The 25,013-nt window shown below is 31.7% G+C and overlaps 1 protein-coding gene across 1 annotated transcript; it reads right to left on the bottom strand.

Moving 5' to 3' along the window:
• Positions 1 to 1,906: 1,906 nt before the first annotated feature.
• On the bottom strand, positions 1,907 to 8,652 carry LOC132731391 (kinesin-like protein KIF13A). Its single transcript, XM_060717570.1, has 8 exons — positions 8,000 to 8,652; positions 7,101 to 7,243; positions 5,684 to 5,824; positions 5,064 to 5,285; positions 4,272 to 4,340; positions 3,131 to 3,337; positions 2,376 to 2,531; positions 1,907 to 2,127 (listed from the first exon to the last, which is right to left on the bottom strand). Exons 1-8 carry the CDS (start codon positions 8,619 to 8,621, stop codon positions 2,038 to 2,040), a joined length of 1,650 nt encoding a protein of 549 aa, XP_060573553.1. The 5' UTR covers positions 8,622 to 8,652; the 3' UTR covers positions 1,907 to 2,037.
• Positions 8,653 to 25,013: the final 16,361 nt, after the last annotated feature.

Here is a 25,013-nt window from a genome sequence, read left to right as displayed (position 1 = left end):
CAATTTAGGCAATTTTACAGAATATGTCTAATTTGAATAGGATAATAAACAAATTATGTTTTGGGGAGTTGCATTTCCTATTACTGGTCCAGTTCATTTGGTCTCTTCTTAAAACAAGACATATCATTGATGAATAGTTAATAAAAGAACATAAAACAGAGACCATAGTCCTGTAAACGTGTTTAGGAGACCTATCTTGGTGCGTACCGAATTATCATAAGAAATGAAATCTTTATCAATGCCCATGCAGTAACAATATTCACACATAGAATATTTCAATGCAATACTTAGAAGCAGTCTTCAATAAAAACATGTTTTAGGTATAACATGTTTAGCATTATATGTTCTTACTTTTTAAACATATCATGATTGATCAAGATTTCAAGATATCAATTTCATTCCAATTTTGGCAATGGTAGACATTATATATAAACATTTCAATAAAGTTAAAGGGAGACACAGGCAAATTGTCATTTCTTTGTGTTTTTTTCCATTCATTATTCTGTAAATGTCCTCAAAATACAGGTTAGTGCGTTAAGATTTCACAAAAGTTGTCACATTGAACTGATGAAACGTTAAAAAAAAACATGTCAAAGAAATGACTTAGACTTGTTTCAATCTTACAATATCCACAATATCTGTAATGGTAGCTTCCAGGGTTTGTTCAAGTCACAAGGCATGTTTTAAAACTACTCGGCGATTCTGTCATCGTCTAAATTTCGTTTGATATATTTTGATGCATTTACGCTTCAAACCCATAATATGTAGAATTTATACAGAAATTCATGCTGGAACTTTGGACTTTAAAAAATGTCATTTTAGCGTACATTAGATCATTTTCATATTTTTGTCATTCATTTGTCTTAGTATCTTATTTAGTCTACTGTACGGTACACTATTTTATTTTAAAGTCTACTGTACGTTACACTATTTTATGTTTTTTACTGTAAGGTACATGCTTTTGAGCCACTAGCTCCACCCCCTCCGCCTTCTTGTACAGTCGCATGAGTTTGAACAGGGCGCCCTGGTGGTACACGTCCTGCTAGCAGGGCTTCAACATCCTGCATCTATAAATATAGTAAAAGTGACCTTTTGAATATTAAAGTGTGAGAATATTTTAAAGGGACTCCACCGAGGTTTTATGACATGATGGGACTGAAAATAACTTTTCCAGATAAATGTACCATTTGATGAGGGTTTAGACCACTAATCCAGGTGCAAAATTTCAGATAATTCGCGCAATTCGTTTTTTCCGGAATAATAATTCAAATCGTAAAAAATGACCCAAAATGAAAAGCGTTTAAACGCTTTTCACTCAAATCGGGCTAAGAAAAGCATAAAGATACATTATGCAATTTATTTCAAACTATATTTCTTAACTATCTTTGCATATATTTCTGTTTAAAGTGTCCCAGCTCATTTATGTAAGAAATTCAAATGTTATGTTTTAGGCTTTATACCTCAGTGGAGTCCCTTTAATCTGTTTATTATTTGACATTGCGGTTGGATGTTATTTTGTTATTTCTTATATAATATTTCAAAATATATAAGTTGGCATTTGTTATGATTTTATAGATTAAAAGACTGCTACAAACTATATGATTTCAAGATAAAAAATCAAATAATAATTTAAAGATCTTTTCAAATAATAAGATGTTAACGTTGCTTTTGATGCGTGGCTAGGGGTGGTGACAGGTGGTGATATAAAAATCTTGATTTGAGATAATAAAACATATATACATACATGGAAAGTAATATGACATACTTAAGTTATATCATTTAAGATCGAAAACAAGCTGATAAAAACCTCAAACAAATTGTGTATATTGCAATATACCAAAAACAAGTTTGAACATACATAATTGCTGGAAATATGTCATTATTTCTTTATGTGTATCATGAAAAATGAGAGTGCAGGAGAACCAAATACATGACCATGACTGAAGGCAAGTTATTCTGACAATATAGATACTTTCTTACTAACAACCTTGACTAGCAGTTCCACTTTTAACGGCTTCCTACTGTTAATACTGAACATTATAGCCAATCAAAAGAAATGTACAAACATACCATCAATGCGTCATGTCCCATTGCCTTCCTCTTCTTTAAGTAGTCATAAATATTACTCTGTACAAATAAAAAACATAATAAAACAGTCAATCAACTTCTACGGCTATAGTTTTAACTTCCTGCAGAAGTGACTTATTTTTTATAAATGGTAAAAAAGGCAATATTAGCATCCACACCAACATAGAGTCATTCATTCAAAGAATAATCATTATCAACACTGATGGTAGCTTAAGTGTGCTAAATTTAATTGGTATCACAAATTTGATTCCATTACACAAATAAAGACTAGTAAAATTAAATTATACCAGTTTTTTGTCTGATTCGGCAGCTTGCTTCTTTAACATGTTTAAAGTAGCCATTTCTTTGACAATGTTATCACTAACTGTGGATGGTGGGGCTCCATGTTTGTTACTGGATACACCGCCTTTTTCATCTGTCTTGTCTTTAAGCTTTGGTGCAACCTGCACCAAAAACAACATTTCTATATCATATTCACTGAACATGTTTATTTATCACCTGGTATCAATTGATCTAAAAGTAACACAGTATCACATTTCATGCACTGTACTATTTACCTATTTTATATAACCAATGGCAAAACGTTTTTACACCACGTTGTCGTGCAGAAATTATACAATTATAATCCAGTATTTGTTCGTAAACGCTTTTGCAATGCTCAGCAGAAAATATCCTAACATGTTTGACTTGCCTGGTGGCTCCTCTAATTTCAATTCAGTTGTATACTAATTAAACTATGTTTTCAATTATATTGCCATATACCTTCATAGATATAATTCTCTTGCTACTGAGTCAAAACGGCAATGTCTGACTTATCCCTTATGAGTATCATAGGGCAACAATATTTCCATTGACTGATTGTTCCATGAACGTGAAATAATTTGGCCATTTAAAAATGTAATTTAATCCAGATACAAGAAGATTCAGGGAACTGGGAAAACCCTATGTAACGAAATCATCATTTTAATCATCGTTCTTAAAAGAACTTAATAATAAAAAACTACTTCCGTTGACAAGAAAAGCAATTAGATAATCAATTTACTATAGCCTTTCCTTTGCCCATTATGTCTTTCTGTCGTCCCAAGACTTCAATGCATAGAGATGAAGTGTTAAGGTAGTCAATAAACTGTTCTGTCACAGATTCTATTGTGATCTTTTTCTCATGTTGAAAGTCTGGGTTGATCGTTCCTGCAATCTCCTTTGTGTGAGTGTAGTCCTGATCCATGTAAAACTTATATCTACAGAAACTCTGAAATGTATCCAAAACAAACCTAATTCATGAGGATTTCAGCTCAAATTAACAAGAAAGCAACGTCAAGAACCATTGGCAAAAGCAAGTAAGAAGTTATTATGTGAAATGAAAAAAGTGTATGTGCTTGATGATATTGAAATTACGTAATCATTGCATAAAATTCAGTTTCAGACATTTACAAGGTCACATGTCAATAATGTGTCCACAAAGATTAGTGTTGGAGGCACTATTCGTTATAGCGTTTGCACCGGTGCTAGAATTTGATTGACAAAAATTCTGGAAATTACTTTTTGGGCCATAGGATTGCAGTATTTCAATAAATGGATAATAGATGTTAAGTAATACACTCACTTAAAACAATGACAGTATAATTTTAATATTTATTTCGTTAACATGGTTTGACTATACAGTTTTATTCATTACAAACACTTTATGATAGACAACGAAAATAAAAAAGAACATATTTACCTAAACAAGTCATAGGCTGTTTATGAAATAATTTTAATTCTTTATTGGTTAAGCGGTATGTCATGCTCATGACCAATTTATTTGATAAAATGCTTACTTATGAATACTAATCATTACTTCATGACGTCATTCAACAGTTCTTGTAAATTAATTTGAAACGCTGATGAACGCTAGAGAATCAAACTGCCTGCCAGTGCAGAATATGTGGTGACTTGCTACACTACATATTTACGCTCAACCTGTTACCGCCCTATATATTTACGCTCAAATTTGATCTAAAATCGGTAATGGAAGCCAGTAAAACCTTCTAATATTAGATAAAACCATGCTGAAACACTGTTTAGCTCATAAACTAGCGTAATAATTGAAAATACATTTTATAAGCCTTTTCTTTCTTTGGACATGGACACAATAGCCGCTTAGATTTATACCATAAATAAACTTAGGGATATGAAAATGTAACCTTGTCAATATTTGATGGTAGACCTCTTGCTGATTTTATCACGATCTTGCAGTAAACTGGTTTTCCTATCTGAAAAAAGAGACAAATGTTTTACATGAAACATTATGGGATATGAATGCTACCTGCAGTTTTTAAATTTTTTGTTTTAGTTGAAAAAGAGCGAATGGTGCATGCACGATATTCTCTAGTTGAAATGCTAAAATTCTACTTTAAAATGCAGAATAATATTTATTTGAATAACATTTTATTATATCAAGGAATAATATTCACGTGTTAAATAAGAGAAACATTTTAATCTGCTCCTGTTTCGAGAATCAACAACAAGATTGTAGAAACCACATGCTTTTACTGTTTTTATTATTATGTAATTTATTATATTTTCCTTTTTTTATTTTAAGATAAAACATTTCACCATTTCATTAGTTTGATATTTTTGATATAGGCCATTCTTTTGGATGGCATATGTTTAAGTAAAAAATGCACAATTTACAAATTACTCATCTTGAGTTATTGAAATTTTGTACAAACACACAAAAGACAGTCCGCTACATTAAAATAGAAAACGTGAGGCATTGCTCTCGTTGATAAGTGAATTTCTGTCTTTGAAATAAGCTTACTTTCTATGAAAATATCAGATTAGTCACAAACGATGTCGGTGATCTACAAATTACTTTCGATTAAATAATTTTTGCTCTCATACACTAAGACCTTGAAAGTGCACATTATTTCTGTTTTGCAATTTTTTATCTACTCTGTGTCAATATGTATATTTATTGACAGAGTCTAATTTACCAATTCTTTTGGATCGTCTACAAAGTCATCCTCTTGGAGAGGTATGAACTCTTTGGTACACGGTATAATAGCGACGTCAAGTTTGCCTTGGTTGTTTTTCTTGTTGTCGTGGATGTCGACTCTTTCTTCCAGGTCTATATTGTACGCTATCGACTGAAGCAGGACCTTAGTGGTACCTATCAATTTCTCAAGATCTGCTGGTTCCCAAAATGGATCTTTGTCCTTCATTATAGATTAATCACAAAGAAAATTTTAATCTTCACTTTCTTGTCAACTCTTAGCACATGTATTTATCTCACTTATAGTATTTCTGTTATACTTTATAGTATTCTGTTATACTTGACAACAGTTTCAAAGAAACACTCCTGTAGGTTGCTTGCCAAATGGGGTTTTGACTGACTTAATATGCTTTATTGAATAAGAAATGTAGGCACACGAAATTTAAGAGGATATGCATGCATGTTAAATTTAAATCAATTGGTACAATAATTGAAAACAAAAACATAATAAGACAATAGCATAATTCATGAAAAAAAATCTTTTATATCATACTTACTGACTGTACTTACTTACTGGAGGAATTATCTAAACAGTTATAAGGAGATATTTCAGTTACAAACCTGTGGGACGTCCCAGTCTGGGTCACCCTTAATATAGTTCTGGTACATTTCCTGCATGAGGAACTTTCTTTTAATGAACTTGTTTCTGTCCCACATCCAATCATTCCCACTGCCATCCAAAGCAATCATCTGTATCAGTATCTGGTTAGTAAATTACACCGAGTAAATTTTTTTTCTGAATAGCTACGGAGTAAAGATCTAAATGAATTTATTTCAAGATAAAACAGTAAGGTATGGTTTTAATTTTACAACAAAGCGTTTATCAAAATACTAGTCAGCATCATTCTACGCTAACATAAATATCTATCCTTTAAGAAATTAGTAGTGTTATTTATACGGAAGCCCTATAGGGACATTTATTATTCAAAACTTATTACCTATTATTTATAACCTATCACTTACTATTTACAGATTATTACTATATTTAGTATTGAAACGCGCCTTGTTTGGCAGGAAGAAAACTATGTTTACATTAAGAAAATTAGCGGAAAAGATGAAGTAGAACATTATTTATAGAAGGTCATATCATATGGAAGCCCTGGAAGGAAAATGATTATTTATTACTTATTATTATTACTTAACATGTTTAACATAATTATCAATTATAACATATTACTTATTAATTAAAACTTATTATTTATCACTTATTATTTTTTTCAGTCGAATATTTCTTAAAAACATAATAATTTAAGAATTATTTAGTTTAAACATATTTATTGCATACATATACAAAATCCGTACATTTGAAATTATGAACAAAACGCCTTTTGGTGCAAGGCGAAATGCAAGCTGTGAATATTTCAACTATTCTTGATATAGGAAAATAATCTTAACTATGTGAACTTATTTTGCAAATTATTTAATGCAGTTGCGTATAACATATCGTATTTCCAAGCTTGTACACAAAATAAACATCTGAAATGTGTAAAATTACATGATATAAGTGTGCACACATTGAATGACACTGCAATGACGACAGGATAAGCTAAAAGTTTAACCCTGACTACATTAACATAATTATTACTTTATATAAATGAACAGGCTGTAAGTGAAACACGCACATTTTTCGCTTAAAGAACCTTTCTTGTTTTTACACTATTGACTGTATTTAAAATCCTTTATTTGAATTATGTCCTGTATGACGAAGGTTTCCGATTTTCTAAGCAGATATTTATATAAAATGGAAATATGGGACTTTTTTCGAAACATCAATAGATAGTTACCTATAAAACATTCGTCGCAAAGAAGTTCTTCTGTATAACAATAGAGTATACATTTCGTTTTGATATGCTTTGAGAAACATGACTACATGTTATTTAAAATTCGAAAACATGTACTTTATATGTCAAAACTTACTGAAACAGTAAGCTCTACATTAAAAAACCCTCAAGTCTTTGCATGTTTCTTCATGTCATACCTCGAGATTGCCGTCTTTCTGCCCTCTGGCATCAGGTGTGGTACTAATCATCTCAAACTTGACGCCTTTCTTCAGTTCCGTAGCCATAGAATTAGCATCACCAACCATTTGTAAAACCTGTACATAATCTTGTTCTGTTGGTTCTGCAAGATAATTAAAACAACTGACAGAAGTTCAGCCTCTGAATTTCCTCAAAATTATACTTGTCCATCTTCCATTTTTGAAAACAGTTTTTTTTTCGATTTTAGGATCACTGATTTGATATCTTAGTGCGTAACATGCTTTGAAACGTATTAAACTGCATTTTAATTATTTTCATTTCACAATTGGGTATATATAAGCAAACTGAATTGTTGAGCAAAACACTCTAGACTTATTGATTAACATTTTCTAATTAATATCATCATCATCAACACCATCATCATTATTGTAATCATGATTGTTATTTACTGTTATCATTATTATAAATTATTATTATTATTATCTTGAAAAAAAAAGAAATCATAGAAAATCAAATAAGTTTTGATCAAATAATTCCTTTAAACCACTCTTGTGTGACAAGAAAAAGAACATTAATTTGAAGAGCAGATACTATACTGAAGTTCAACCAAACATGCACATGGAAATAAATCAAAATAATATCAGGGGTAGAGATATTTAAAATGCTGATGTAACAGGTGAATAATTTACCTATAATAGTTTTGAAGGTGTCTGAAAATGTTCAATGGGAAAACAAAATATTTATTCATACGTTCTTAGCAGAACAAATGTACACTATTGACATTCGACATTCAGAGCGCTTTTAGCATATTTAAAACAATTTTCATCATCAAACATGGTACTCAACTGGGTAAGATAAAAGTGTTGCAATTCAAGTGATATAAAGAAACATATGTTACCTAAATCTTCGGTGGTTTCAAGAACATTGAAACTTGGCTTTGTGTTTTTTGTAGCCATTGATTCTAGAAATTCTACTAATTTTTGCTTTGTTTCACTAGGGACAACCATTTTCTCAACTTCTTTTAGTAACTTAATATAATCTAGAGGTTCGTCTATATACTCTTTCTTCATTTCAACAATCTTTATCGCCAAACTCTTATCAAATGTTAGAACGACAAAAGCTTCTTCAATGTTTTCTATGTGTTCTTCATATGATGGCTTATCTAATTTGGTGTCTCCTTGCCTTTCAAGTAGATCTTTGAGAACATTTTGAGCAACTCCTAATTTTGTCCTTTCTTTCGGTGCCAACAAGGCCCGAAATAGTGCGGGTATTACGCATAGGTACAGATTTGCATTCCATTTATCCATATTTGTTTTTCCATCGCCAGGAAATAATACATCTAAATCGGTCTCATTCAAGATCCCATTCTTTCTTAGTTGGCCTTCAATTTTGTTTAAGTTTCCATCATATACATATTGTAAGTCTAATTTTTTTGAAACCATGCTTCTTGACAGAAATATTACTCCTTTATTCAGGTAAAGAAAAACTCGCCAGTAAAGTTTATGTTCCTTAGTCGCCATTTGTCGATCAAAAAGTGAAATCGCTGAATCTTTACCGTTATCCTGAAAAAGATGTAAACTTTACCAGTACAATATCAAGCATTCTAACAAGAGCCGCATTTTTCCCTATTGAACATAGAAGAACCGAAAGTGACTGTGTGTTATTATGCAATAAATCACCGTTAACGTTCATTATTTAGACACGTGACGTTATAATTATACATGCGACGTAACCATTAAAAATGCGACGCGCTGAAAATAGGTACGAAAACAAATCAGGCGCAATTTAGTTTAATATCAGTTAAGACGGCATTTATTTGTTGAAAAAATATATTTAAATCTGTGATTTTATGGCTTGATAGCATCACTGTTTGTCGTTCAGATGCGCATCATTATATTCGAACATCAAACAGTGATTTTATTGAGCAATACAATCACAGTTTGGGAAATCTTATTTCTTAATTGACAAATCAGTTCAAAAGAAAGAAAGTCCCTCCCTCCCCACAAAGAAAACCCATAACCCCCCCCCCCCAAAAAAAAACCCCACAAAAAACAACAAAAAACAACCCCAAACAAACCCATAACCCCCAACAACAACAGAGAAATGTGAAAAAACAACAACACCCCCCCCCCCGAAATCATGCTTAACAAAAAATCGTTGAAATTACCTACATGTACGCTGCTTGAAGGTCCACGTTGATGTCGTTTAACAATGTTACGTGAAAAAAAAAGAAAAAAATCAAACAAGGATAATAGTAATTACATAACAAACCGGAAAGTTAGCCCGCCCTTTTAATCATTATCCTTTATAACAACTTAAGATAAACTCCATACATTCATTTTCCTAATTTAGTCTTAGTCTACTTAGAATAAAAGTCACCTCATTCGTATATTATCATCGGATGCAGGCACACGTAGCTACATAATTTCTCTTCATTTCTTTATAAATATTAGTATAATGCAATAATTGTAAAACTGTTTTCAATGTGGAGGAAACATACTTGGTTTTATCAGTTTTGTCAGTGAAATTGCTTAGATAATAGACCTTTTACGACGCGATCCGTTGCTATGGAAAATCGACCGGAAGGAGGGCATTCTAAAATAAATCAGAACACGTTATAATGCATTTTATGTTTTCAATTTACCTAACTTTATCCTTTATACGATTTGACTGTGATGCCAAACAGAAAATATTTAAGTTATATAAATATATTTACATAATTTTTGAAAATCTTGAGAAGTTAAGATGTGTAGTGAAATAACGCACATTTTATCCGGTTCCTCGTAACACATGTAAATTCCATCATACTATTCACTATTTGTCACTTTACAAAATTAATAAACATTGATGAGATTGGTATTATGTAAATAAAGTTACTTAAATTACGATTTTTATATTTTTACGTGATTAAGTTTGACATTCCGCTTACAAAGGAAGTGTACTATACCAACAGTTACATATTGTTATACAGGGGTAATACAGGGGTAATAAAATGAGATCTTTAACACACTGCTGTTTTAAATCAAATAACTGATGAAAAAGACGTCTAATGATACCTTAAACAAAATACTTTTATATGCGCTTTTTAATCATGGAATTATTAGTTCTGCATATGTTCGTGTCTCTGTTATCAATATTTAATTTATCAATATCTAATTTCAATTCACGTTTTAAGGAATTACCGCTTTAAGTCATTCCTAAATTACTGTTTTTGTTATTTGTCGTTTTTGCGTTTTGCCCTTCGAAGAAAACTGTTTATGAAAATCATATTTGAAAAAGACAATTTAATTGTGTATAAAATCGCTTCTTCAATGAAATTCTGATCAGTTTTCCTGTAAATTCAGGCATATCTTTTAAAATCTCGTGAAAAAAAAGCAACAAAGGCGAGGCAAGGACAGGATAAGTGTCGTAGTTATAACCTAGCTCCGTCTATCTAATGTATAGTCTTATTGGCATGCTATTGTAAATCTTATTTTATTTTTTATATGTGAGAATATTTATAAAATGTAGATGTTATTAATCTAAAGCTTATGTGGGTATTATTTATATATATGCTGTAAAGAAATTACGGTTTTCTTTAAAAAACATTATAATTAGATTTTTTCCAGATATCAACAGAAAAGGCACATATTTCTAATGTTCAGTACGTTGTGCGTAAGTATTGAAATAGCAGGAACTTACCAGATATTTTTGTCTGTTACAAAACACACAGTTGAAAATAAATGTTTACTTTATCGAAATAATTTCAAGATGACATCCATTTTGGCTACACTGTATTGCTTGCCTTTTAAGTATTAGTTTCCTTACATACCTTCACCAGACAATTTTAATGTAACATTTAGATAATGACCGCCATTCAAATCCTTATGAATTCTAAAAATAATTGTTGCATGAAATAACACCCTAATAAACATGGTAGAGTATATCAATTTCGAAATGGATCGTTTGATTGTTTGAAATGTGGTATTATACCGCTTCGCTTAACAATTTATAATACAATTAATAGCTCGAACGATAAATTTTAAAAAAGTTTAGTCAGAGCATGTAAACAATAAGTAAATTGATATCTAATGGTAGTTTTCATATGTTTTTAATACACCTTTTTTGCTCTTTTATTTTTTTTGCTATGAAAGTGGAACGAAAGTGCCACAAAAAATCTTAACCATTTAAATATCTGGTTGAATGTTGAATGATATATTAAGCATAAATATTTAAAATTGAATGGGAGTAGTAAAATGGTCTCTCTACTACTAATGAGAGAAATAAATGTTATTTTTTACTTGACTTGTAAAAACATGCATTTTGACTATCATAAGTTTGAACTTCACGTAGGCAAAGAAAAACAGTCTCTTGTCTTATACATTAACAAGAAATCTTAAGAGGTGAGTCAGTTTCAAATAGATCGCCAAATTGAAGATCATTGTCTTAAACTAGAAGTTACAACTCGGAAATAAAACATAATGTGAAAAGTAGCATTGAACGCGTGCATTTGTGCTTGGATATAAGCATCTTTAAAATCACCATGGTGAATAAAATATCTGCACAGGTTGACTAAGATACAGAAGAAACTAGATTAAGTACACATATGATGATTCAAGAAATAGATACATCGCACAAAATGAAAAGTCAGAAAAAATACATGATGACTAACACAATAAAACAATCATATACATTGCACAAGAAGAAAAGTTAAGAAAAAGAAATCACAAATTTAATCTGCTCCCGTAAACAATGCCTCGTTTTATGGTATTAAAACGACAGATGATTTATTGGGATCTACATAACATATTTGAATACACTACTGTTGCGAAAGAATTTATTTAAAAAGATCGAAAGTAAGAAAGTTATTCTTAAATTCGCTCAAGCGACTTAAAGGAAAGCTTGAAAAACCAAATACTGTGACATCAGTTTAGTATACAATAATGCGTAATGATAAGTTATATAGAATAAACGAAAAAAGGGGAAAGAAAACAAGATTCTAAACCACAATTTAGTTGTAGATCATAAATAAAAGTAAAGCTACACATATTTTTTATTTAATTTATGATAATGGTTTCATTAAAACGGTTCATCAGCGCCATCGCTGTTATTTGACTAAAAGCACTGCGCGCGTTAAATTGAAATCAAAGCATGCATATTTGACGTTAGATTTGAAACGCGTTAATTCGATGATGTCATTTTCTGCAATAGGTTTTTTTTCACATGGAGTGGCCCATATATTTTCCTGTCAAGTTTGTCAATTTTATTGTTTCATGTTCCGACATGCCGGTGTGAAATAAAAACCGGTGTTTTCAGACTATTTGATAATATGTATGTCAAATGCTCAATCAATGATAAAAGCTGTGTTTGTCGTTTTGATTTTGGTCAAACAACCCGATAATTTAAAAAGGATTAAGTAGAAATGTCAGATTGTTTATTGCGAGTTGGTTTTTTTAAAATAATTTAGTACAGCATGAACTTATTTTTATGCCATAAGTGCGAACGAAATGAAATGATTTCACAGTGTTAAAATTGCATTATTGGGACTGGAAATGTTTCTTACTGCAGTTATGTGAAAGAATTGATAAAGTTGGTATGCATGTTTGTAAAATATCACTAGGAACTGACTGACTGATTAGTCCAACCTCCTTGTTAAACATTGCTGGTTACATTTGATAAACTACTGACCTTGGTATAGAGTTAAATGTGCATGAAATGTATGGCAACTGGTTAAAAGGACTTTGTTTCAAACTTTGGTTAGTAATTAATAAATGTGTCTTATTCTATTGTAGAACCACTATTTCAATTTAATATAACTCTTGTCCGAAGTAGAACCAACTCCACAAATCATCGTGTATAAATGTAATACAAGTTTGATAGTAAAAGAAAATATTTGATGGCGTTAGGAAACATACTTTCCATATTAATTTATCAGTATTTGATTTGTAAAGAATGCTAATTATAATGCATCATAAAAAATAAAATACTATTAAAATGATTAAATCCATTAATCCCTCATATCAGATTCTTATTTCCTGTTAAAGGAATAAAAATATTCTCTCCTACACATTGATTTGAAATTTCGAATAATGGTGATTATTCACAAGAATATTGGATAAACTAACAACATAACAACAAATAACAAGTGAAATAAATCCCTGTAAAAACTTAATGACATTGCAATAGCACGAACTGCACTGAAAGTTTTGAGAAATACATTGAATATATAATTATATCACGTTTTGACAAGATACGCTTAACACACAGTAAGTAAAAAAACTAATTTCAAAATGATTAGAAATGAACACTTGTAGTAGAAAGGTATATGATCATATAAAGCTTGTTATTACCTTGCATGACACCGCTCTCGCATGACTGTTCGGCGGAGACTCGACAGAGCCTCGTTACCACCGTAAACTGGTTACCATAAAGCATATTCCGATCTTTACGGACAGTCAAGTTAGGATTTTAATATTTCCAATAGTTATCTCATCATGCACAAGCATAATTTAGATACACTGATGCTTGTACGAAAATAATGTGGTTATAGTTGTTACCGTTGTATAATTGACAGCTTTGTTATACTGAGATTTATCTGTTATAAGCATACTCACGAAACTAGGTGAGACTGTAAATGTTTTCCCATTTACGTTTTTATTCATTGCCGCAAAGGGATCATCCTCTTGTCAAGGAAAACCTATATAGTTTAACTTTTATTTACGTATTCTTATGATAAGTCTATAAATTATACTGTAGAGTTCCTTCCAGAAAGAAAAGGCTGTTGTCGAGATATACTTATTTTTTACAACAAGTAAAAAAACAACAAAATATTTTTTATTTGGTTTCTTACTTATTTGTTCATGATAAATTTTTTTATGACCTCGTATCTCAGTTTATAGTGCTTCGCTCGTTTGGTAATCACGTAAAAATGTCACTTGCTCATGATTCAAATGATTCAAAGTGATCAACAAAATATCCTATTCCATGATGGTAAAATACGATTGCCAAACAGGACGCGTCAATGCTTATTTACTTATGACACGTTTTTGCCGTTCTTTCTAGTTGATCTTTCCTTAATAATTGTATAGTCAAAACGTTAACAGTTTGCGACAGGAGGACTTCCTTAAGGCAACTTTTATTTGAAAAAAAAATACGTATACTCAATGTAATTAAGATATGGAAGAGAGCCTGTTAAAGAAGCATGTAATCATTTAAATTTCTAAGCGATTAAACAATTGTTTGTGTTGTTTTTGGGATCCATCGTGGCCAAGTGGTTGCAGTTGGTGACGTGATTCATTTGTCCCTTTCTATCTAGGAACCGACACCCGTTATGGAGATTGTTATATTGCAGACGAGACATGCATCCAGCTTGTTTACTGAATTCTAGTAATTACATATGATGTCGTAAATTTTGTACGAATATTCTATCTGTGGTCTCCCTGCACAATTAAGCAGAACAATCGGCTCATGACCCTTATTATAAGAACTGCCAACAACTTTTAAGGAGAAGGAAAAGAAGAAAAAAAAATGAGGAATTAATGATAAACACGTTTATTGATGTTTTAAAGCGATTCATACCATATCTATATGTCTTTTTTGAGATGTTTCAGATTTAGAAGTCTAATTATTTTTTAAAAATATATACCATTTGTAATCAAGTGACAAATCATGTGGAAGCTGTTTACAAATGAATGGATACTCGTATTTTTCTTACAAAAAACACCAAATAGGTAATTTTCCTGTTAATCGTTTACCAACCTCTTATTTCAATTTACATAGGGAATATTTTATAGCTTACAGTAATGATGTTGAATCATTTCTTGCATACGAAATGAAAAATATAGGTATACTTTTATTCCGTATATTGATAATTGTATCTTGAAAAAATATTGGATTTTGATTAAAATACATTTTTGAATATGCTTCATTTAGCATAGGATATAGTAATGGTGTCAGTAAAATTAATTGAACAGAATATATTATCATCATGTTCGTAACATTAGATTATAAAAGACATTTTACTGAGGTAACCATGTTGCCAAACCGGAAGTGTCGACAAAGAACGGATGTATGACAATAAAAGGAGCAATTACTTTTTATGATTGAATGTTCATCATGAATGATGTTTTATAAATATAACACAGTAAAAGTATCCATCAAAACGTTACAACAAAATACTGTTTGCTATTACAAATAAATATAAGTCAGATAGTTTAAGTTCGATTTTATGCATAAGCTTGCACTTCAGTCGGCGAACCCAATCTAGCTTGGAGAATATTAAATGTTTTAACTTTCATGTCATAATTACATTGAAAACGGAATTACAAATTTTGGTACAAAACTGATGCTGTCAAAAACAAACATATGCAATTGAATTTCATCAATGTAAATTTTGATCACTCTCTTTGAAGTCTACTGAAGTGTTACTATTAAAAATAAATCGTGGGTGTTTTTGCATTTTGAACTCGAATAAACAAAGAATATGGGGACCTGTCCTACACAACGGGCGTCGGCGTTTTTGTGCATTAAAACATTTTAAACTATTTTTTTATTTCTTAAGGTATCAACTACAAATATATGTGCCTTGCTATCAACAAATTAAAAGTAACAAAGTTCATAACACTATAGTCAGCACTTGTAGAATGATCTCTCATTGAAATAAAAATATTCCTTAAAAATGTTATATTTTTACTCCGACTTCTTTATTTCTTAAGGGAAATCTATTACGTTTCTTATGCTTATCATCAACCTCATCATATGTAATACGGTTCTTTTCTTGCATAACATAACATAACATAACATAACATAACATAACATATTCTTTATTTGGCATAAAATGACAATATACATTTATAGCCAATACAGTAAACAATCATGTAATGTAAGAACATGATATATAATATAAATACCTTAACGAATTTTAATTTTTACAGAGAAAGTTCTTGTTGCTACAAAATTTGAATAAATTTAAGTTCATGTTATCTTACAATAGAAGAACATCATTAATAATAATATAAAGACATTGACAAAGTTGAAATGTTGTATTTAGTGCTACAAAACTTGAATAAATTTAACATGCTTACTGTTGTCCTTTCTTTCTTAAAATGGAAAATACAAAAATTTGACAAGATACTAACTGTTGTCAGTTTTTCTTAAGATGAAAGATACAAAAAAAATTTGACAACTGAATAAATTTAAGCTACTTATTGTTGTCAACTCTTTCTTTAAATGAGAAATACGAAAACATTGACAAGTAAAGTAATAACTGTTTTGCCATTTTTTTCATGTGAAAAATACAAAAAAATATATATGACAGTCAAAAATATACTAAATGTTGTCAGTTCTTTCTTTAAATGAAAAATACAAAAATTTTGACAGGTTATTCAACATTTGCGTATTTGTTGTAGACATTAGTTTTTCAAATTTATGAATTGATGGCCAACGACAATAGTATGGTTTTAAGTATTTAGGACGTAAACTATAGTATTTGGGGCAAACTAGCAAAAAATGGAATTCATTTTCTATCACGTTTAAATTGCAATTCGTACATAGTCTGTTTTCTCGCGCTACGTTTTCGTATCGACCCGTTTCTATTGCTAGGTTATGGGATGACAATCTAAATTTTGAAAGTGATATTCGAAATTTGTTAATGTTAACTTTATTAAGATATTCTTCAGTTTCGAGTGAGTGTTTATAGATGTTGTATGACGATAGTCTACCAGAATTTCTTATATTGCTATACCATTCTTGCTTGTAAATGTCCAATATTCTGTTCTTAATTTGTTGAAAAATTGTTATATGTTCTTGATTAATCCATATGTTCGACATTCCTATATCATTTAAAATCTGTTTAATTTGGCATGCCCAGTTGTTACCACCGTAAGAAAGACCGTTTTCTGCATCAAATTTTAAGACATTATACATACGTTTAAGCAGACAATCATTTTGTAAACTAATTAATTTTGTCCAATATTTTAACATTATAAATTTACGATGTATTCGCATTGGATGTCTACCGGTTTCGCCATAAAGACCATCCAGGTTTGTTGCTTTCTTAACACATAAGACTTTTCTGAGAAATTTACAATGGATCGTTTCTATATTTTTTCCTTCTTGATATCCGTAAACTTCAGCACCATAGTTTAAAACTGAGCCTACCATACTATCAAAAAGTTTAAATTTGTCCCCAATAGATAATTCTAATTGATTAAACACTGTAAATAAATTATGCAATGAAAACGAAGCATGTTGTGCTAATTTCTTTTGAGTTCTATTCCAATGAGCATTTTTAAATAAATTAATCCCAAGATATTAAAAAAAAATATACGTTTTCCAGAACTATGTCATTGTATACGAAATTGTAACTTGTATGTCTGCCTTTTTCAAAAATCATAATTTTCGTTTTATTAGTATTAACTTTATGTCCCCAAGTTTGACAATATACTTTTCAATCATTTAGCATAGATTGGAGTGCCATAGGAGTATGTGCAAATAAAACGGCGTCATCCGCGAAGAGCAGCAGAAATATTTTAGCGTCGTCGATTTTAAAAGGTCCTCTATATTGGAATTTATATTTTCTACTATATCATTCACGAAGTATAAAAATAATAATGTGGAACTTGGGTCCCCTTGTTTTGCGCCAATATTTGAATCGAAAAAAGACGAGACTGTATTGTTATATCTAATAGCAGCTTTAACGGATGCGTACATACATCTTATAGCCGTTACAAATTTTGAACTTACATTTTCTGACAATAATTTCTGAAAAATAAATGTTCGATCCAATTTGTCAAAACATTTTTCAAAATCGAGAAAACAGCAATATAATCTTTTTCTTTCTAATAATGACTTAACGATTATAGAGTGTAAAAGAAATATGCAATCCGTTGTAGATTTTCCTTTCTGGAAACCATACTGATTGTCAATAATTTTACTATGTTTAACGGACCACCTAGTTAGACGATTAAGTAAAATTTGAGAATAAATTTTTGCAATTATATTAATAAGGGTTATGCCCCTGTAATTCTTAGGGTCCTCAACATTCCCCCTTTAAAAATTGGTATAATAATACCTGCTCGCCAATTATTGGGATATTCCCCATTTTCAAAAATTCTGTTATAAATTGCTAATAAAAATGGTGAAATAATATCAAAAGAATGTTTATAGATCTCCGCAATACATGCAATATCAGAATCCGCCCCAGCGCTTTTATTATTATTTTGAGAAAAAACTGCCTCTTTTATCTCCGAGATTGATATAGAGCTATCTAAATCATCATCTGTTATTAACATTGGATTCGTAACTTGATCTCTGCCATTCGTGTCCACGCTATATAAATTCTTAAAATGAGTAAATAAATCAGAAATATTTAAATCATTAGCATGAACAGGATTTTTTGCATATTGTTTCTGAACCCTTTTCCAGAATTTGCGCGCTTGCGACTTACTTAATTTCGAAAGCGTTTTAGCTTCGCCCAATTTATGTATTTTTTTACCTTTTTCTTATCGCTTGATTATACATATTTTTTGAACGTAAATATTGTTGTCTTAGGTTATCATTGGTTTTATCTTTTAAAAATAAGTTCCTAGTTCTCTTAAACTCTAATCTTGTATTATAACAAATTGTATCAAACCACGGTTTTTTTCTAGACGTGCATTCGCGAGTTTTTGACTTAACAATGGCCCGCTCTTTACCAAAAAACTATTAACAAATAAATCAGTCACTTCATTTATGTCCTCGTTATTTTTAACTCTATCTGTAAGTCTTGAGAATATATTTTCGTTTTGCAATAATAATTGTTTAAATTCTATTACAGTTAAACTTCGTTCGCTCGAGCTCGAATCGCTCAAACACCTATCGCTCGAACTCTCGAACCTGATCTCTGGTCCCATCGGCAGATATATAGTGAAAATCACACCTGTTTGGTCGAACACAAAAAGACAAGTCGACATGTCCTAAATAAATGACAGTCGGCGACACATGTTTTTAACACCTCGTGATCGTGACAAAGGCAATTAAGTTTGATTATTACATAATAAGAGGTGTTGTTACCGATTTGTTTGTTATGATAATATTGTTGATTTGCCGTTAATGGTAACGATAAAAAGAAAATAACTCGTGGAATAAGTGAAATATGCAAAAGTCAATAAAGAATGACGTTTACCAGGACGGCTTTAATTACAACCGTAGTTCATGTAACGTGAATTGTATACTTGTACGCGAGTTTATTTTAGTAAATGACTACAAATAAATGCTGCTGTAAAACTTTTTCTTAAATATTTCATTAATTTATTTTTTTTGAAATTAAATTAATCCCATTATAAACATATCGATATATTTTGAACATTGTTGAACAAGTTTGGTCTGATTGCCCAATCGAACTTAACCAATTACAATATGCATGAATATAGATTAACACAGCGTACCGTTAATACTAAATTGAAAACACTTGGATAATAATTCTGAATAAGACATATTCGAGGAACAGATGCACTAACAAACACTTATATTGACGTATTTATCATTCGACCGATGTCTGCTAGAAAATCTTTAGGCATATGATCAACGTAATAATAGTTCGACCTCGGTTGGCTCGAGCTACCGATCTCTCGAACAAATTTGCACAGGCCCTCCGAGTTCGAGCGAACGAAGTTCGACTGTATTTTATCGTCATCCCATTTTAGTATGATTTTTGTTTTAGATTCATCGTCGTTTATACTAAGCGAGATACCCGAGTGATCAGAAAATTCATTCGGTTGTAAAACCTGAAAATCTGTGACGCAATCAAAATCATGAATATTTAAAAGCAAGTTGTCCACTACACTCGATCCATTCATTGAATGGTATGTAAATTCACCTGTACCAAGGTCATCGTGTAATCTACCGTTATAACAGACAGAATTATCTACCGTTTACACCCGTGCTAGAAAACTCTATCTTGCATCTTCATGTTAGACAAGTCGCGTGCTTTAAATGACGTTATTGCCGCGCGCCTTTTATGAATTAATTGCCTTGTTATGATGACGTCACTAAACTGTTATGAATGAAGTTGTAAGTACATACGTTACTATAAGAAGTCAAACGTGTTAACTTGCATAGGATAAGCTACTACTGACCATGCTAATCGCAAACAGAACATTTTATTCGACCTCGTTATTTCAGTTCATTTTTACCCGCAATGTTTTTCCCCTTAATTGTCATCGTAGATTTAAACATTACATTATTTGATTTTAATCAAAATGGAATTTGATTTGAATATGAATTTAAAATAAAACAAAGATTTAGAAGATACTGTACACTAATTCCACGGAGAATTTTGCAACTGTAAATTAGTCGAAAGTTCGTTTCAATCGTTTTATGCCCGGTTCGAGGACTAGATTAGCTTAGAACATGTAGAAGAGAAACCCAATCGAACGCAAAAATATCAAAAAACCGATCTGTCTTATTTAATTTCATATATTTATTGTAAAGCTGTTAGAAACATCTAGAAAATATCATTATTGTGTTTTTATATTTATTCTGACTTATATCTTTTTCCAACATTTTATGCCATCGCGCAATCGAACAGACCTCTACCTATAGACCCTTTCTTTTAAGACCGTATTCAAGTTGTCGTCCTTGGATGACGTCATTGGGGGATACGGTGGGACATTGCCTATACGATTAAGTACATTAATAGAGGGATAACTCCTTTCTCTTGTAAGATTGGCAGATTGAAATTGCCAAAATTTTGTATAATTAAATAGACGGGTATATCTAGCTCTCGGGTAATTGTTTAGCAGAAGCTTGGCAGAGCATTCATTTCCGCCGTAAACATTTGCCCTCGAGCTAGATATTCCGGTCTGTACCGGAAGTCAGTGTAAGATTCTAATAAACTCTAGCACATATATTTCGGGAGTTATTGGCGACGCTGGTGAGCGGCGTCGTCTCTTATGGATTGCATTTTATTTTGGCCTATGGAAGGAGCTGTTATTATAAGCAGTTAATGTCATGTTGTGTTTATTAGTTTTATTTTAATTCGTAAAAATCAAGTAAACAAACATGTTGTTATATTTGTATTAAATAACTTTATGTAAAAAGCATGTGTATTGTGATATTATTTTAACGAAATTCCAGGCTCAGTTTAACAGCTTGTCCTTTAGCGTTATTGGCAATACTAAAACCGGATTTCGAATATCGTTGTGGTCTACATTTATGCCGTATTCTTTTTCATTCATTTATATATTTTCAAAATTTTCCTACAAGAAGAACATTCACCTGCGAGTGAGTATAAGGATTAGTAATGGAACGGTTGTAAGCGATTATCCTATTTATTTTATCCATATTACGTTTATCTATTGCACAGAATGATTGTTTTTACAAAGTGTACCAGTATCCGGATGTAGAAAGCGATCCGAATTTTCTGCAATTACTGCTGTCGCATGGCCATCTAACCTTTTATGAATACTTTACTATTACTTCTCATTGCTTAATAAAACTGAGCCTGCAACATTTCATAATTTTGCTGTTTATGGTGTTAAGGGTTTCAGGTTACCTCTTTTTTAGGGGAAGTAACTCATGTTGACTAAATTATTTGTTCTCTTCTGTCTATCTTAGGACAGCTTCTGTCTTATCTATTTGAAATGGAGGGACACTTGTCTCAACCTCCAGATCTCCAGAGTCAACCCGACTACAGACTTTTCATAGAGTAGATTGTAACTTGCACTTGAATAAATTCGTGCACTAAATTTTATAGTGGGTGATTTGTGCCACATGAAAACCAACAAAGTACAAAAAGTAACCGGGCGCCAGATGAAAACATGAACATACAATCTACCACAAAGTGGTTTTTTGTTGTATTTTCATGTTTTCGCCCGGAGCCCACTGATGCAAAATACAAATCAGCCTCCATAAAATTTCTTATCAAAGAAAAAAGGTTAGACTTTATCTGTACAAAAAATTAGATATTGTACATGTATTAGTACAGTCATGTTAACTTTCAAATTGACCTGTTATTAATAATGGCACAACCAATGTCTGTCTAAGCCATTTTTTTAGTAAAAATAATTATACAATATATTGTTATTTTGATTAAGACTATGAGTATGTAAGTTTTTATATTATTTGTTTAATTAAGAATTAATCTACCTATAAATCAAAAAATCTTAAAGTATCTGTCACAGTTAAGAACTGTTCATTATTTAGGGTAGAAGATGTGCAAGGGCCAGATAGCTCAATCGCTACAGCCGCGGTACATTATTCTGTGGGTCACAAGTTCGAGGCTCATCCTGTGACTGCATATAAGTTTAATTCACTATGCTCTGTAAACATCAGAAATTCAAGGACACATATCAATATACATGTAGTGGGGAGATACGTTGTGGTTTAGAACTGTTTATTATTTAAGAGCAAATGTGTAGCCGGCCGGATAGCTCAGTTGGTCTTCTGACAGTCATGGGTTCGAGTCATGGTCAGGCAGTTTCAGTCAGGGTTTAGAAGTGGTTTTTTAACTGACACATGTTTGATTCATTTAACAGATTGTATTAAATTTGAAATGGACAAAGGCAGTATTGTAACTTCAAGCATCTGCCATAGGTAATGACATTCTTACATGGTTAAAGTCTTACATCCGATGGACAGCAGCTTGTGGATGTGGCTGGTACTCATTCTTTTACTGCTCCGAGTACCTATGGTGTCCCCCTAAGGTTCATTTTAGGTCCTCTGTTATGTGTTATATATGTCAATGACATGTCTGCAACCCTAAGCAATAAGCTTTTATTATATGCTGATGACTCTGGTATCCTTGTATCTGGTAAAATAAATCTGAAGAAATTCTCAATCAGGACATGAGTCTTATTAGTGATTGGTTAATTGACAATATAAATTGTCTTAATGCATCTTTTCTTTAAACTGGGCCTAGCCACCAGGTCACATGAATGGTACTGTTATAAAGAACACATCTTTTGTTAAGTTTTTAGGTGAAACACTTGATCAAATTTTTTTGGCGTCGCCTTTGATGCTTTGCATCAATGCTTTTCTTGTCTTCTAATGAAATAAGAACTTTCCTTAATGCCTGTTGTTATTTACTAAAACTATTTTATTTCTTAAGGTATCAATTCTTCAAACTTCAAATATATGTTTCTTATCATCACCCGCATCATGTGTGGCAAGATTCATAACGCATTACTATTTTCAGAATTATCCCCCTACAACTTGATTTTTTGTCTTTACTTTTATTGTTTCGTAATGGACTTATTTCAAACTGTAAGTTTGATGTCATTTCCCATATCATAATAATATGACAAGGTTTATAACTCTGCTTAAATATTTCCGAAAATTTCTCCTCTTAATGTCTTCAAGGATTCAACTTCATTTTTTTCCAACACCCTCATTATATGAGATGAGATTTATAACCCATGTAATTCAAGAATATCTATTTTGAGATTGGAATCATTTGTAAATTGCTACGAGGGACGGTCAGAAAATATTCGGACCTTTCATGCTCCTCTCTTTTCACGTGCAGCTATATACACACATTATATATTGGTGAAAACTTCATTCATTCGCCAATAACGTGGTCAGTTTATTTTCAATGATAGTTGTGTATACACAGTATTTTGCCCTCTGATATATGATATCATGGACTCTTTGTTAGAGGAACAACGCTCTGTAATAAGGTTTCTGGTTGCAGAAGGTGAAAAGCCCTGCCACATCTTTCAGAGGCTTAAATTTTTTTTTCTGATAAATGTGTATCACGTTCAACCTTCTACAACTGGGTTTCTCAGTTTCGTGAAGGCAGAACAAGTGTTTGTGACAGGCATAGGACTGGGCAGCCTTCTGAGGCGGTGACCCCAACAATGGTAGCAAATGTTAAAGCTTTTGTCAACAAAATCGTCGAGTAACTTTGGAGGAGGTAGCCACAAAGTTTAGCATCGGTAAGGCATCGGCATTCAAGATTTTATACGAACACATAGGCATGAGCAAGGTCAGTGCCAGGTGGGTGCCTAGATAGCTGTCCGCAGATCAAAAGGCAACCAGAGTAACCAATGCAAAAGAACATTAAAGTCGTTTTAATCGTAAAGGACATAAGTTTTTGAACCGCATTATCACTAGAGATGAGATGTGGGTTCATTATTTCGAACCTGAGACAAAAGCTCAGTCAAAGCAGTGGAAACGAGCTGGTTCCCCACCTCCTAAAATGTTTATGCTGTCTCCTTCGGCTGGCAAAGTCATGCTTGTTGCCTTTTGGGATTCACGAGGAATGATACTTACTCATTTCATGCCAAAAGGTCAAACTGTCACCGCCAAGTACTATTCTGAAGTAATTCTGAAAATTTCAGAGAAAAGCTGAAGCAAATGCGTCCCAGGTTAGCACCGAAAAATGTCCTCCTTCTTCACGATAACGCCCCCTCCCATACCGCCGCAGCTACAGTGGAGGTTGTCAACTCTTACAAATGGCAATTGTTGTCTCACCCTCCTCATAGCCCAGACCTCGCCCCCTGTGACTTTTATTTGTTTCCAGAACTGAAAAAACTGCTTGCTGAAAAGAAATATAAGACCAGGGCGGCTTTGATATCTGCTGTTACACAGTACCTAAAACATAGGTCTACGTCATGGTTCAAAAGATGGCAAAAGTGCGTAGACGTAGGTGGAGAATATTTTGAAAAAGAGTAGAAAGATTTGTTTTTAAATGTTGAATGGTTTTCGAGAACGAGTCAAAAGTCCGGATATTTTCTGACTTCCCCTCGTATATTTTTTACAATATTTTTTGTTAATATAAATGGTATCTACTTTAGACATAAAGTACCTGTTCTTTGTCATAATTCCCATAATGTATGACAAGGTTATGGTCAATAAACTAGTTAATCTTATTCTTAAATATGAAAATATTATATTCGTATTTCATAAAATTATAAGAACATAAGATTTATATAAAATAATATCTGTATATGTAT

This window comes from Ruditapes philippinarum, unplaced genomic scaffold (assembly GCF_026571515.1).
Source record: "Ruditapes philippinarum isolate M1 unplaced genomic scaffold, ASM2657151v2 ctg1292_1_1_1_1, whole genome shotgun sequence".
Lineage (NCBI taxonomy): Eukaryota > Metazoa > Mollusca > Bivalvia > Venerida > Veneridae > Ruditapes > Ruditapes philippinarum.
Note: the sequence above shows the minus strand (reverse complement) of the source record. Positions and strands in the feature narration are given on the sequence as shown.

Excerpts from the sequence above, each read along its gene's own strand:
- LOC132731391 (XM_060717570.1), bottom strand. The coding sequence starts at position 8,621 with ATGGCGACTAAGGAACATAAACTTTACTGGCGAGTTTTTCTTTACCTG. Across the intron at positions 5,286-5,683 it reads CAGACTGGGACGTCCCACAG|GACAAAGATCCATTTTGGGA; the intron begins GTTTGTAACTGA and ends TCTATAATGAAG. Across the intron at positions 2,532-3,130 it reads TGGGCAAAGGAAAGGCTATA|GTTGCACCAAAGCTTAAAGA; the intron begins GTAAATTGATTA and ends TTTTTGGTGCAG.